General features: G+C 47.3%; 1 protein-coding gene across 2 annotated transcripts in view; it reads left to right on the top strand.

The window, feature by feature from the left end:
• The first annotated feature begins 40 nt into the window (after window positions 1-40).
• Window positions 41-14,114, top strand: part of MTHFR (methylenetetrahydrofolate reductase) — a 42,335-nt gene continuing 28,261 nt past the window's right edge. The window contains exons 1-2 of one of the 2 annotated variants that reach the window (XM_083629435.1): window positions 41-255; window positions 13,405-13,671. In XM_083629435.1, coding sequence (XP_083485561.1) covers window positions 13,415-13,671 — 257 coding nt within the window. In that variant the 5' untranslated portion in view covers window positions 41-255; window positions 13,405-13,414. Of the gene's footprint in view, window positions 256-10,403; window positions 10,737-13,404; window positions 13,672-14,114 lie in introns of those variants that run through there. The other variant, XM_083629436.1, reaches the window with a different exon arrangement.

Raw genomic sequence — 14,114 nt, forward strand, 5'->3', positions numbered from 1 at the left:
GAGGCGTGAAGCCGGGCGGGGCGGGGCAGCCCTTTATTGGCCGCCATCTTGGAATCGGGCACGAAGTAGTATTTAAAGGAGGGCGTGGCTTCATAAATTTTCAAGGAGGAGGGAGGAGCGAGGGACCGAAATCGTGCCTGTGTGCGTGCACGCGTGGGCGCGAGAGCAACTTTTTCCTCCTCGCCCGCCGCCTCGGATCGAGACCCAGACAACCCTCCCCTCCCCCACCCCACAGGGGGAGACGCCGGAGAAAAGGTGAGTGAGGGAAAGGGAGCGAGCTAGATAGCGAGCGCGGGGGATGCGCGAGCGCGTGGAAAGGTCCAACTTTCAGGAAGACCGGGGGGGGGCGGCTCTCCACCAGGAGTCCCCTTTTCTCATAGCGGTTTTTAATTAATGGAAGAGACCATTTGGGGAAGTAAAAAAAGGGGGAGCGAGGAGCCTAAACCCTCGTTTCCTCTCCCCCCACTCTTATAATATTTAATATATTTAAAAATATTAAAATATTAAATATTAAAATAGTTAAATAGCACCACATAAGCATCACAATATGATATAATAATTATAATGCAATAATTATATTATTTTATTACATTGTATGTACTAATTAAAATATTGCAAAGTAAGGAGGGAAGACAGACTTTTTTCCTCTTGTAAATCCGTCCTAGCTTTTTCTGCAAGCCAAAAATAAGCGGACCTCATGGCCAAACTTGGCCCGCCAGCTGTTTTGGGACTACAACTCCCATCATCCCTAGCTAACAGGACCAGTGGTCAGGGATGATGGGAATTGTAGTCCAAAAACAGCTGGAGGGCCAAGTTTGGCCATGCCTGTTATATCTCCGCACAACTTTTTATAAACCCAGGTACAACTAAACTAAATGGTGAGCGTTTATAAAAAGATGCTGTGATGATTGAGAACCAGCGTGGGCTTATCAAAACAAGTCATGCCAGACAAATCTCATTTCAAAACAGCTGGAGGGCCAAGTTTGGCCATGGCAGACAAATTCTCATTTCAAAAACTCATTTTTGAGAGAGTTACAAGCTTGGTGGATCAGGGGGATGCTGTGTGCGTAGTGTATCTTGATTTCAGTAAGGCTTTTGACAGAGTCCACCCACCCACCCTCCCTCCCTCGATATTATTGTAGAGAAGTTAGTAAATTGTGGACTGGATGAGGTTGCTGTTAGGTGGCTTTGTAGCTGGTTGGCAGACCAAACCCAAAGAGTACTCATGAATGGCTCCTTTTCATCCCGGGAAAAAAGTGACAAAGTGGGATGCCACAGGATTCTGTCCTGGGCCCGTTTTCATTCGACGTATTCATAAACCAGTTGGATGAAGGAATTGAGGAGATGCTCTTCCAGTTTGGAGATAGCCCCAAACTGGGAGCAGTAGCTAATGCCGCAGAAGACAGAATCAGGATTCGGTATTAACAGATTGGAGAACTGGCCCAAAACCAACAAAACGAATTTCAATAGGGACAACTCTAAGGTTTTGCACTTAGGCAGGAAGAACTGGCTGCCCTAAGATAAGGGACGCCTGGCTTGCCACAATTTAAGGAAAGATACTGATAAGCTGGAACATGTGTAGAGGACGATGACCAAGATGATTAAAGGTCTGGAAACCAAGACTTTTGAGAAACAGTTGAGGGGGTTGGGTATATTTAGCCTGCAAAAAAAAGAAAAGAAAGGTGACTGAGAGGGAGATATGATAGGTAAAGGTAAAGGGACCCCTGAACATGAGGTCCAGTTGTGGCCGACTCTGGGGTTGCGGCGCTCATCTCGCTTTACTGGCCAAGGGAGCCAGTGTACAGCTTCCGGGTCATGTGGCCAGCATGACTAAGCCACTTCTGGCGAACCAGAGCAGCGCACGGAAACACCATTTACCTTCCCGCCGGAGTGGTACCTATTTATCTACTTGCACTTTGACGTGCTTTCGAACTGCTAGGTTGGCAGGAGCAGGAACCGAGCAACGGGGCTCACCCCGTCGCGGGGATTTGAACCGCCAGCCTTCTGATCGGCAAGTCCTAGGCTCTGTGGTTTAACCCACAGCAATAGCCACCTTCAAAAGGGCTTTTTCACAGCTGTCACAGGGAAGATGGAGCTTGTTTTCTCCTGCTCCGGAGGGTAGGACTTGAACCAATGGCTTCAAGTGACAGGAAAGGAGATTCTGACTAAACATCAGGAAGAACTTTCTGACTGTAAGAGCTGTTTGACATTGGAACGGTCTCTCTCAGGGGGTTGTGGACTCTACTTTGTTGGAGGTTTTTAAGCAGAGGTTGGATAGACATGGATGCTTTAGTTGAGATTCTTGCATTGCAAGGGGTTGGACTCGATAACCCTCAGGGTGCCTATGATTCTTTGGAAAAGCTTTTTAAAAACCCCACAAATTATTAGGAAATGTTACATGGCTGGCCAGCAAAAAAAAACAAAAACAAAAAAAAAACCCAACCCTGTTTATACAGTATTTGTTTCTCTTCAGGAAATACCTCCATATTCCCCTCTTAATTCTCCTCTGCCATATTTCTTCACACACACCCTTTATAATTTGCCAACTTTAAAGAAATATTTTGCCCCATCAGCCCTATCCCACAAGTTTTAAGTATCTTCCCTCATAATTGTTGCCCCTTTGGTTTATTATTTTATACATATACTTTGATCCAACATATGCAGCTCAGTTTCAGTTTTCCTTGTGGGCTGTGCAGGAGCAACTCTCATACGTATAAATGCAGGGCTGTATACCTACTCAGAGTAAGCCCACTGAAACTGACGGACACGACTAACTTCTGGGTGTAAATTTCAAGGGTTCTGTTCTGAGTAAAACTTGATTGGTTACAACCTCTTATCTTGAAAATGCTTGAGACTTTTAAATAGATAGTCTCCAACAACCCTTGTTCTGCCTCATTATTTTCTTCATAATTTTTTATATATTCCCGTATATGGCTGGGCTGAGGTGGAAAGGCAGGCAGGCAGCATCTTTGGGGTTGAGGGGAAGGAGCTGAACACAAATATGACTCTTGGATCCTCCTAGTTTGAGGGTAGGGGGCCATATTCTGTCAGAATGATGCAAAGCACCATTATGAAAACTCTGCAGGGAAGGAGGTGATTTTACACTCCAGTTTTTCAGTCTGGCAGATGACTCCTGCTGTGATGCATGAAAGAGAAACTATCTTATTTATTCAAGAGATGTATGCCCTGCCTTTGTTTGCATTGCTCATAGTGGCTTGCAACAATTAAATGCAATATCTCATTATTATTATTATTATTATTATTATTATTATTATTATTATTATTATTAATTTCTTATATTTTGCACCTCATGTTGAGCCCAGACTGCCTAACAACTTACTGCTGTTATTGAGAGCATCCGTACCCCGCTCTTCAGCCAAAAAGGCTCCCAAGGTGCCTTGCAGACAGTCAGTTAAAATAAGACAGTTCCTGTTCTGAGGCTTTACAGTCTTAAAAAAACAACAACACAACATGCAAGGGAAAAGGGACAGGGAGGGGAGAGGAAAAAATAAAACCCAGGCACTAAGCTCTTAAAAATATGGAATGGAAACAGAATGGCTAACTTCATATAAAAACACAACAATTAACAACTCTTAAAACTGCAGCATTAAGGCATTAAACACTGACAGCAGTCCTGATAAAGACAGGATATAATTATAAAAGTTAACCAGGTGACAATAAACAGATGGAAGCAGGCTTTTTACTATGACATTTCCTAATGCAATTAAAGGGAGAGCTGCCACCCTCTCCAAAACTCTTCTTTTTATTTGGGAGTGGGATGAGACCTTTTCAGCAATGGTGCATAAGATAAATGTTGGTCACTTGGCTGCAGAATCTATGGCTCTCCAGATTTCCAGATGTTGGTTTTTTTTACTGCAGCTGCCATCATGCCTGACCATTAGCCATGCTGGCTTGGGGTTGATGGGCAACTTCCTACAGTGGAAAAGCTCCCCCAACATTTCAGTGTGAAAGAGGAGCCCCTTCATTCTCTAATTGGAGGAGCACATCATCTTATGGTAGCTTAAATGGGATGGACATCTCATACCCTGATTTTGTACCTGTGGGATGCAGGGAGAAAGTTTGTGTATCCTGACCACCAGGCAATGGATGTAGGCTTTACCCTTCATGAGATTACAGCGGGAAATTCCCCTGAAATAAATACTGGAGCTATATGAGAATTATAATTATACTCCTTGGTGTTTCCTATTTTGAGGAAACTTGGCACGAAATCAGCACCTAAGAAAGACCACACAGTACTTTTATTTATATATATTTATAGTCCCATCCTCCTGGCTGTAGTGGAAAACCTCAAAACAGCTTGCAGACGTAAAGAGAGCTTAAGATACAATGTATAATTCCCCCTCCCCTAATTTTAAAAAATTTAAAGCTCGAAGCAGAAGAATAGGTTAACAAATGCAACTTTGATAACCATCGCTACATACCTGACTTGTTCCTGAAGAAGCTTGTTCTGCAACTCAGCCAACAAATCTGAAAGTTACTTGGCCATTGGTCTTGCAAGCTGGGGCTTGATGAAGTAGCTGGACTCTACCTGGAGAATTGCATGTTAGCCATCCCCAAACTTCAACACCAGTAAAAACATTAGTAAATGCAGAAACTTGGTCCACCATGCATTTAAAACAATATGACAGTAGTTTAAACAGGCATGACTTCCCCCAAAGAATTCTGGGAGCTGTAGTTTAAGGGTCCGGAGAGTTGTTATGACCTAGCACTGAGATGGCTCAAACTCTTAAAGCACCATTAAGAAACCCTAAGAAGAGAGTGTTTTTAAGGCCCATTTCAAAGACTAGTCGTACCTTGGATCCTGACCGCCTTGCGAGTCGAACGTTTTGGCTCCTGAATGCCGCAAACTCAGAAGTGAGTGTTCCGGTTTGCAAACGTTCTTTGGAACCTGAATGTCTTCCGTGGCTTCCGATTGGCTGCAGGAGCTTCCTGCAGCCAATCAAAAGCCGTGCCTTGGTTTCCAAACCTTTTGGGAGTCGAATGGACTTTGGGAGTTGAATGGAATGGATTCCATCCGACTTTTGAGGTACCACTGTAGTAACTTTGGTGTTCAATTTGCAGCTTTGCTTGGGAGGGAAGTGTGGTAAGTCTTGCATACCCTCCAAGTCTGAGTGTTGGGAACAAGGGCAGCGGCAATTGGCTTCTCTTTCCACATCCTTGTCTCTCTTTTATACATTTTTATTGGGGGTTTTTTAACATATCATTTCCAACAATCATTTAACATAACTTCTTATCTTATACAATATTTTAGACTTCCGTCAACGACTTCTGAAGATTTCCCGTTCTTTATTATTTGTTCTGCATTTCTTAATTTCTCTATTACTTATAATTATCCTTAACTAATAATTCTCATCATAGTCTTTCTTGCAATATTTCAAATAGTCCTCCTTACAGAGCTTCTTGCAGTCCTACTAGCGTAATCCGTTTATTACAATTGCTTTTCAAATAGTTCAAATATTTACTCCAGTCTTCTAAGAATCTCTGATCCCACAGATTTCGAATCCTTCCTGTTAATTTATCTAATTCTGCATAGTCCACTTTCCACATCCTTCTCGCCAGCTTTCCAGCAGCATTTTTTGAAGCCCTGCTAAATGGAAGTTTGGTCTATCCAGCTCAGCAATGCTAATGAATTAAAGCTGACCCCTCGCCCTGTTCGCTGCTTCTGTTACAATTGCAGTCCATGCATTTAGAAGCAGTTTGGGTCATGATGCCACCACCTGAAATTAGATCCGCATTTTGGGAATGAGAAACAGGATCTGGGTGTCTCCTCAGCAGAGCTGCTGCTCACATAACCCTTTCAGAGCTGGTTTCTGCTCCAGTTGTAATTTCTCTTGGCACCAGTACTATTTTCTTCTCCAGAGTGGCTGCCAGCTGGAGAGAGTCCCAGTCAAGGAGCCAGGATCAGGCTCCCTCCTTAGCAAACTTTGATCCGTATCAAAAAAACCAACAACCCTAACTTTGATCCATACCCGCAGTGATAACTCCAGCAGGAATGCAGTCAGGCTGCTAGAGGTTAGTTGAGGTGACGGGAGCAAGTGAGTTTCTCTGTCTCTCTCTCTCCCACGTCCACACAGCAGAGGTGAAGCTCAGGTGATAAAGATGACTAAAGCAGTGAATGTGTGTCTGTGACAAAGACGTTTGTGCAGTTTGGACTCAGAACCTGCTTGCTATCCTTCCCGCTGCTAAGCAAATCAGTCTCTTAAGCTTAAGCCAAGAAATAGTATTCTCTATGAAATTGAATATCAATATACATATCAAGGCTTTGAGATTAGACCACTGAAGAAGCCCGGAAAACAACCTTTGGAGTGTGATACCTGCAAGCCCCAGTAAAAGGGCCTCATCGGGGGCGAACAGCAGCCTCTTGATTACTGGGACTGCCAGGGCGAAACAGGTGCAAAACGCCGGCACCCTGTCTACAACTTCATTAACATCCATCTACAACTTGTCGGCGGTTCAAATCCCCGCGACGGGGTCAGCTCCTGTTGCTCAGTCCCTGCTCCTGCCAAACTAGCAGTTCGAAAACATGTCAAAGTGCAAGTAGATAAATAGGTACCGCTCCGGCGGGAAGGTAAACGGTGTTTCCGTGCGCTGCTCTGGTTTGCCAGAAGCGGCTTAGTCATGCTGGCCACATGACCCGGAAGCTGTACGCCGGCTCCCTCGGCCAATAAAGCGAGATGAGCGCCGCAACACCAGAGTCGGTCACGACTGGACCTAATGATCAGGAGTCCCTTTACCTTTACCTTTACAACTTCACTAGCATCTCTCGGTATTGTGAACAACACTGGACTTGCCTTTTGTTGGTATCTTTTGTTGGTTTCACTTTGAGAAGCCAGGTTACAGGGAACCAGGCAGAGGGCCTTCTCAGTAGTGGCACCCGCCCTGTGGAATGCCCTCCCACCGGATGTCAAAGAGACATCTGACTTTTAGAAGACATCTGAAGGCAGCCCTGTTTAGGGAAGCTTTTAATGTTTAACAGACCACTGTATTTTAAAACTTCGTTGGAAGTCACCCAGGGTGCCTGGGGAGACCCAGCCAGATGGGCGGGGAATAAATATTATTATTATTATTATTATTATTATTATTATTATTACTACTACTACTACTACTACTACTACTACTATTATATCATCTTCATGAACTTACCTAAAAAGATAAAGAAAACAAAAGACTGAGTTAAACATTTGCAAAAACTATTGAAATCAAACATTGTAAGTTCATCTTAGACTGGGCAGATTTCAAGTTTCTGTGGCTTTGCACAAGGTTTTGTATTTTTCTCAGAAGATTGATAAAGAATGTGTAATTATTTTGGTAATTATTGTGTGTATATTAGTCGCCAACACGTTGCATGGGTCGTACTACATCCTTCCCGCTGCAGCATGTTGGTTAGCCGCTGTGAGAACAGGATACTGCCCTTAGAGGGCAATCGTTCTCCTGATCCATGAGGCTCTTCTTAGGACTCCAGCCCTGGCACTGACTACATCCCTGGGTAGGACAAGTGAAAACCCAGTATAAAATGTGCCGTGGGTCACCTCGGCTGCTTTTACTGTTTGGTATTGATTTGGAAGGGGACGCTGGTGGCGCTGTGGGTTAAACCACAGAGCCTAGGGCTTGCCGATCAGAAGGTCGGCGGTTTGAATCCCCGCAACGGGGTGAGCTCCCGTTGCTCGGTCCCTGCTCCTGCCAACCTAGCAGTTCGAGAGCACGTCAAAGTGCAAGTAGATAAATAGGTACCGCTCCGGCGGGAAGGTAAGCGGCGTTTCCGTGCGCTGCTCTGGTTCGCCAGAAGCGGCTTAGTCATGCTGGCCACATGACCCAGAAGCTGTACGCTGGCTCCCTCGGCCAATAAAGCGAGATGAGCCCCACAACCCCAGAGTTGGCCACGACTGGACCTAATGGTCAGGGGTCCCTTTACCTTTATTGATTTGGAAATGTTCCAGGCCTTCCAAGACCTACCTGCTTCTAAAATGAATGCCAGCATTCTGACTTGGAGGTTGCTGGGGGCAGCAGCTGGCTGTGTTCCTAAGATATGGGGCTGTGTGGGCGAATGGGAAAAAGAAACCCTAGCAACCAGCAACGCGGAAATTTTCATCCTGTGCTAAATCCTCTGCAGAACCGACTTGTTAGAATTTGCAAACATTCCCCCCCCCCCCCGCTCACCTTAGATGGCTTTCGTTGCTTGGAAGAAGGTGTGAGGGTTGAGGAGGTACTTGGCAGTAAGAACCAGTTAGCTCAGCCAGCCCAGGGCATTGCTGGAAAGACCTTGAATCTTTACTGCTCTTGTTTTTTTCGAGATTGGAGAAGGCTAATCTGCTGCCTTGGGCTACACCTGCCATCAACCACAGCCGGGCCAGAGGCACCCTGTGTAAACTCCTTTGGAAGGCTTATGCCCAGGCCCAGAGGGGGGGGGCATATGGGCCATTTGGCCCGGGCCTCCGATTCCAAAGGGGGCCTCGGTCAGCATATTCACAATCGCAGGGGATGCACTGGGGCAGAGGCGCAAAGGTGGCGGCGGCGGTGGTCAGAGGAGCGCGGAATGGGCGCCGGGTGCGATGAGTTTCAATATATTAAAACGAATTAAGTCTTTCTTTCAATCAACAATGGCTCAAGAATGCCTAAATGGTTTAGCAATGATAAACATAAACCACGATAAGGCAAAGTTGCTTGATTTTTCCTGCGTAATTCAAGTATTCGCAGAAAAGAAAGCTAGGAAAGCATTTTTAAATGTAAATACTTAAAATAATCCTTTCCCCTATGTATTTTTAAAAAGCACTATTGTATATCTATATTTTCCATTTTGTCTTTATGTGCAGATACGGTTCAAGCCTTGAAAAAAAATTATTTGTCAGCATAACATTTGTGAAAATTATTTATGTGCTTACTTAATACGGTATTTATAAGACTTCAGTTATCCCCAGGGTAAAAAAGGGGGGGCACATTATTTACCTGGCCCAGGCCTCTGCCTGGCTCTGCAAGGCCCTGCTTATGTCATAGCAAATAAGCCAGCCCAGGGATGTGTTAGCCCAAGGGGGCCGTTATTCCCATCAGGGCAACCTTCTGAGGGCCACATGCCCGTGGTGGGTGGGGCCAGAGGTAAAAGTGGGTAGGGGAGCCAATATAAATGTTATCTTTGCTGCTAGCAACAGGATGCTGGAGTAGGCCAATTTTTGCATGCTCACATGCCAACCCCCCTTTCATCCAGACAAGCAAAATGCATTACAGTGGTACCTCAAGTTACAAACGCCTCAGGTTACAAATGCTTCAGGTTACAAACTCCGCCAACCTGGAAGAGTTACCTCAAGTTGAGAACTTTGCCCCAGGATGAGAACGGAAATCATGTGCCGGTGGCGCAGCGGCGGCCAGAGGCCCCATTAGCGAAAGCACGCCTCTAGATAAGAACAGACCTCCAGAACAAATTAAGTTCGTAACTAGAGGTACAACTGTTTTGGGGTTCAAAGAAAATATTTTAGCCAGGTCAAGAAAAAAAAAAGGTGTGTGAAGAACCAAGGAAGGCCATTGATGGGTGTGGTCTGCAGAGAGTTTGAGGGCCAAGCAGAGAGATGCAGGGGCCACATTTGTTCTCTGGGAGCCTGAGGTTCCCCACCCCAAGTTAGCCTTTTGGGTGCCGCAAAGTTCCTTGCCGGTTTTGTGGCTGTGTGATTGATTGATTGATTGATTGCTTCCTTCCTTCCTTCCTTCCTTCCTTCCTTCCCTCCCTCCCTCCCTCCCTCCCTCCCTTCCTTTTTTACTAAAAATGCTGTAAAATGGCTATATACAAATTCAGTAAAACCAAGAATACAGCACAAAGTGATACATAGCTTAGCAATTTCAGTTCCAGAGCCACAATGTGTTGATTAAAACCTGAGAAAATAAAATAGTTTTCTGACCACCTGCCTATATTATATGAAGCAGGTGCCAGGCAAATGTCGTTTTACATGGTCTTAAAACGGTCCGTATAGGTTCTCCACGGTCAGGTTTGTCAGGCTGGCAGGATAACTTTCCTTTCCCCTTCTCTTAAGTATGAAAAGAAGGGAGACACTGCACGGTTCTTACGCATAACAAAAGTACCTTTTTGGTGGCGTTGTCTTTACTGTAAAAAGGAGGGTGGCTCCTAATTTTGATTCCTTTTGAGGGGGTCAGCAGGGAATATATGGCTCTGCTCTCGGAACTGAAAACGTTTTGCAAAAGAGAGCCCAGTCCACAACGGCCCTTGTACAAACAACAGAGCATTCAGACCAGACAATCAAAGGGAGCGTTTATGCTTGACAAACAGAAGGGTGTCTCTAGAGGGCTGGATCTCCACTGCCCATTGGAGCGGCGGGCAGAGAACCCTGCCCCTCTGATTGGAGGGAGGCCTGCGATTGGCAAGCCAGGTCTGGCATCCGCAGGTCTGGGCTGGGCTCTGGTTGGAGCAGGAGGGCGCCTTTGAATGCACACCTTAGTTGGCTTTGTATGTGCAGTTACTGAGAGCCCAAGCGGTGTCTCTGTTTGCATAGCTGTAGAGCGGAGGCTCAGAGGCTGCTGTTGTTGTTGGCGGGAGTCCATTTTGGAGAGTGGCTGTGCACTTGATCCAAGCAAGGTCAGCGAGCCTGAGAATCTCACTGTGTGTGCACGTGGACAGCCGCAGGAAATAACCTGGAGCGCAGCAAAAAGCCTGTCCAGCTGGAGAAACACTCCAAGCTGCAGTGGACAATTGCATGGAAGGATCACTCCACCAGGCAAGTGTTGCGATGGGTCTTGCAGGTTTGGGCTGTTGTCCCTTCTCCCCGCCTCGCTGCTTGCCCAGCCCCTATCTCCCCCTCGGAAATATCCTTTATTTTAAATGACCTCCTGTTCCAACTCCCTTTGCTCAGAGTGGGAGCCTGAGAAAGTCTCGCCTGGAAAAGGCAAGCGATTTCTTAACCCTTCTTCCCTTGCAGAACCCCTGAATGTTTAGTGTGTGATTTGTGGCGGCCATGGAAAGGGAAGAGTCTTAGTTCGGTGGTGGAGGAAATCTTGCTTTGTGTCCCGGGTTCAGATTCCCAGTGGCATCTCCTGGTAGGCCTGGAAATGTTCCGTGCCTGAAGCCCTGGAGAGCTGCTGCCAGCCAGTGTTGACAGTCCTGGGACTGATGGGCTGAGTCAGCCAAGGGCACCTAGCTATGGGGGTCCTGGTCTCGGGGACTCCTTGGCTGATGCGTGTGAGGAAAACGAGGCAAAGTGGCTCTGCAATGTATGTTTTTATTAGAAGTAAGGTTGTCTGCAACTATGTCTGACTCAGAGTAGACCCACTGAACTTGGCCATGTCCGTTAATGTCAACGGATCTGCGCAGCTCATAACGTTTGTCTAGCTAACAGCTGAACAACTTTCCCTGAGGAAAGGATCGCATATGGAATTACTCATTTAATAACAATTGCACCTTATCAACCTTGCATCTTATCTGCTGTAAATATGTGCCCTATTTTTCTTTCTTTCATGGATGTGTGCGAGATAGTTAATTGCAATTAAACCTGTTAATTAGGCATGTGTTTGTGTAGCTCTTGGATGTGGGTTCTCCTCTCAGCTGAGCAATTACTAGGCATTTTTATGCCACTCGTCCGTCAAAAAAGGCTTACAAATGTCGCTGAGAACACAATCCCCACCCTCGCAATCTAAGGTCACATCCAAACCAGACATGATTTAAATCCCATTTCCCTCCCCCAAAGGCTCCTGGGAACTTTGTTTAAGGGTGCTGAGAACTGTGAGGGATGAACTACAGTTCCCAGCATCCTTTGAAGGAAGCAACATGCTTTTAAATATATGGGTGTGGGTGTGGCCTATGAGACATGACACAAAAGGAAAGGGGAGTGGGAGGGAAGAGGAGGTGAAAAGCAGGTCCAGGCTCTAATTCTTAGTTACAGTCAGTGCTTTTTCGGGGGGGGGGGGTATTCAAGGGTACGCAGTACGACACCTTTTTTCCTAGCCTAGAAGAAAAGCACTGGTTACTTGCCGCAGCCAGAATGTCAATGGTTGCAGTGAATAAAAAATCTGAGGGAGAGGAGCATAAAATTGCTGGTCTTTTTAGCCATATTAACAGAGCAACCCTCTAGTTTCAACTCTCTTCCTTTGCCTGATGGAACGGCTGCTGAGCTGACTGCTCCTGTTGTCCCTGACCATTGGCCGTGCTGGCTGGAGCTGATGGGAGTTGTTGATAAAAACGGGTAAAAAGGTAAAGGACCCCTGGACAGTTAAGTCCAGTCAAAGGTGACTATGGGGTTGCGGCACTCATCTTGCTTTTCAGGCCGAGGGTGCCAGCATTTGCGTGACGCGTTCCCGCCTCCCACCAGTAGAAATAAAGACACATGACACCATTATTTTAGGTTAATGGGCTAAAATTGGCCACAACTTTATTGGTTACAGGTGATGAGCGGTATTGGCTTAGGCATTGGTCCTATCCGACTATCCGGCTTCGGCCTGCTTGCTTGAAGACCCAGAAGGGTTAACACCAGCAGGGGGAGCTCTGCTGATGCACATCAATTAGGCACTCCCCCGGGGTCACCGCTCGGGGGCGTGCCTTGGTCCCTGGCCTCCATAGGCTTCGGACGGGGCCACGCCCCCCGGAATATTTTACCGGACTACCCTTCAATATTTGGGGGAGGTGATGGCGCTCCCCCCCCCAACACATCTACATAACAATACCCCCACCAATGCCTAACCTCCAAAACCAAAGGAGTTGTGACGATTTGCTACGAGGTAGGCGAATAACCAAATGGCCAGTGCCAATTTGCCAAGTGGAAAAAAATCCTACCGGGCCCCTTAACGGCGACCAACCGAGGTCCATAGCAAGGTCAGAAGGGGAACCTTAAAGGGCGGGTGGCTGGGAAAACCTCAGCAGCTGAGCGGAACCAAAGAGGGAGATCCCGGGGCTGCGCTTGCCTTAAATGAGGCAAGGCACACACCCTGAGCCAGCCGATGACGCGGCCCGAGGATTCCCCTGATCGCGCGGGGGCTGGAAGCCAGCCTCCGTGCATGTGTTGGGGGGCATGAAGCCCGCAACACCACCACCTCCCGAGGTTGGAAGTGGCTTTTTCCACAGACAGCTTTCCAGATCATGTGGCCAGCATGACTAAACTGCTTCTGGCGCAACAGGACACCGTGACTGAAACCAGAGCAAACAGAAATGCCGTTTACCTTCCTGCCGCAGTGGTAACTATTTATCTACTTGCATTGGTGTGCTTTCGAACTGCTAGGTTGGCAGGAGCAGGGACAGAGCAGCTGGAGCTCACCCTGTTGCGGGGATTCGAACCACCAACCTTCCAATCAGAAAGCCGAAGTTGTTGATAAGCAGCTTCCAGTGGGGGCACCTTAGGCTAGCACAAGTGGCCCTCTGTTTGCTTAACCTTTCTCCCCACTTCCTGTTTCCCCCAGGTCTCTCGCCATGGTGAACGAGTCCTTCGGCGCCGGCAACGGGGTGGCTGTCCTTGGCAACGGGGCGGCCGTCGTGAGGTCCGACGGCAGCAGCGGCAGCGACAGCTCCAAGGAAAGCTCACGATGCTCCACCCCTGTCCTCGACACCGAGCGGCACGACCGCCTGTGGGAGAAGATGCGGAGGCGGCAGGAGTCTGGGGACAAGTGGTTCTCCCTGGAGTTCTTTCCTCCGAGGACGTCCAATGGGGCCGTCAACCTGATTTCCAGGTGAGGGGGGTGCTCCGGGGCAGGCTGTTGAAATCTGGGCATTGTGTAGAAGCCGCCAGTGGGAGAGGGATGGTGGGTTGTTTAGTCGTTTAGTTGTGTCCGACTCTTCGTGACCCCCTGGACCAGAGCACGCCAAGCCCTCCTGTCTTCCACTGCCTCCTGCAGTTTGGTCAAACTCATGCTGGTAGCTTCGAGAACACTGTCCAACCATCTTGTCCTCTGTCGTCCCCTTCTCCTTGCACCCTCCATCTTTCCCAACATCAGGGTCTTTTCCTGGGAGTCTTCTCTTCTCATGAGGTGGCCAAAGTATTGGAGCCTCAGCTTCAGGATCTGTCCTTCCAGTGAGCACTCAGGGCTGATTTCCTTCAGAATGGAGAGGTTTGATCTTCTTGCAGTCCATGGGGCTCTCAAGAGTCTCCTCCAGCACCATAACTCAAAAGCAT

Source organism: Podarcis filfolensis (genome assembly GCF_964270895.1).
Source record: "Podarcis filfolensis genome assembly, chromosome: 8".
Lineage (NCBI taxonomy): Eukaryota > Metazoa > Chordata > Lepidosauria > Squamata > Lacertidae > Podarcis > Podarcis filfolensis.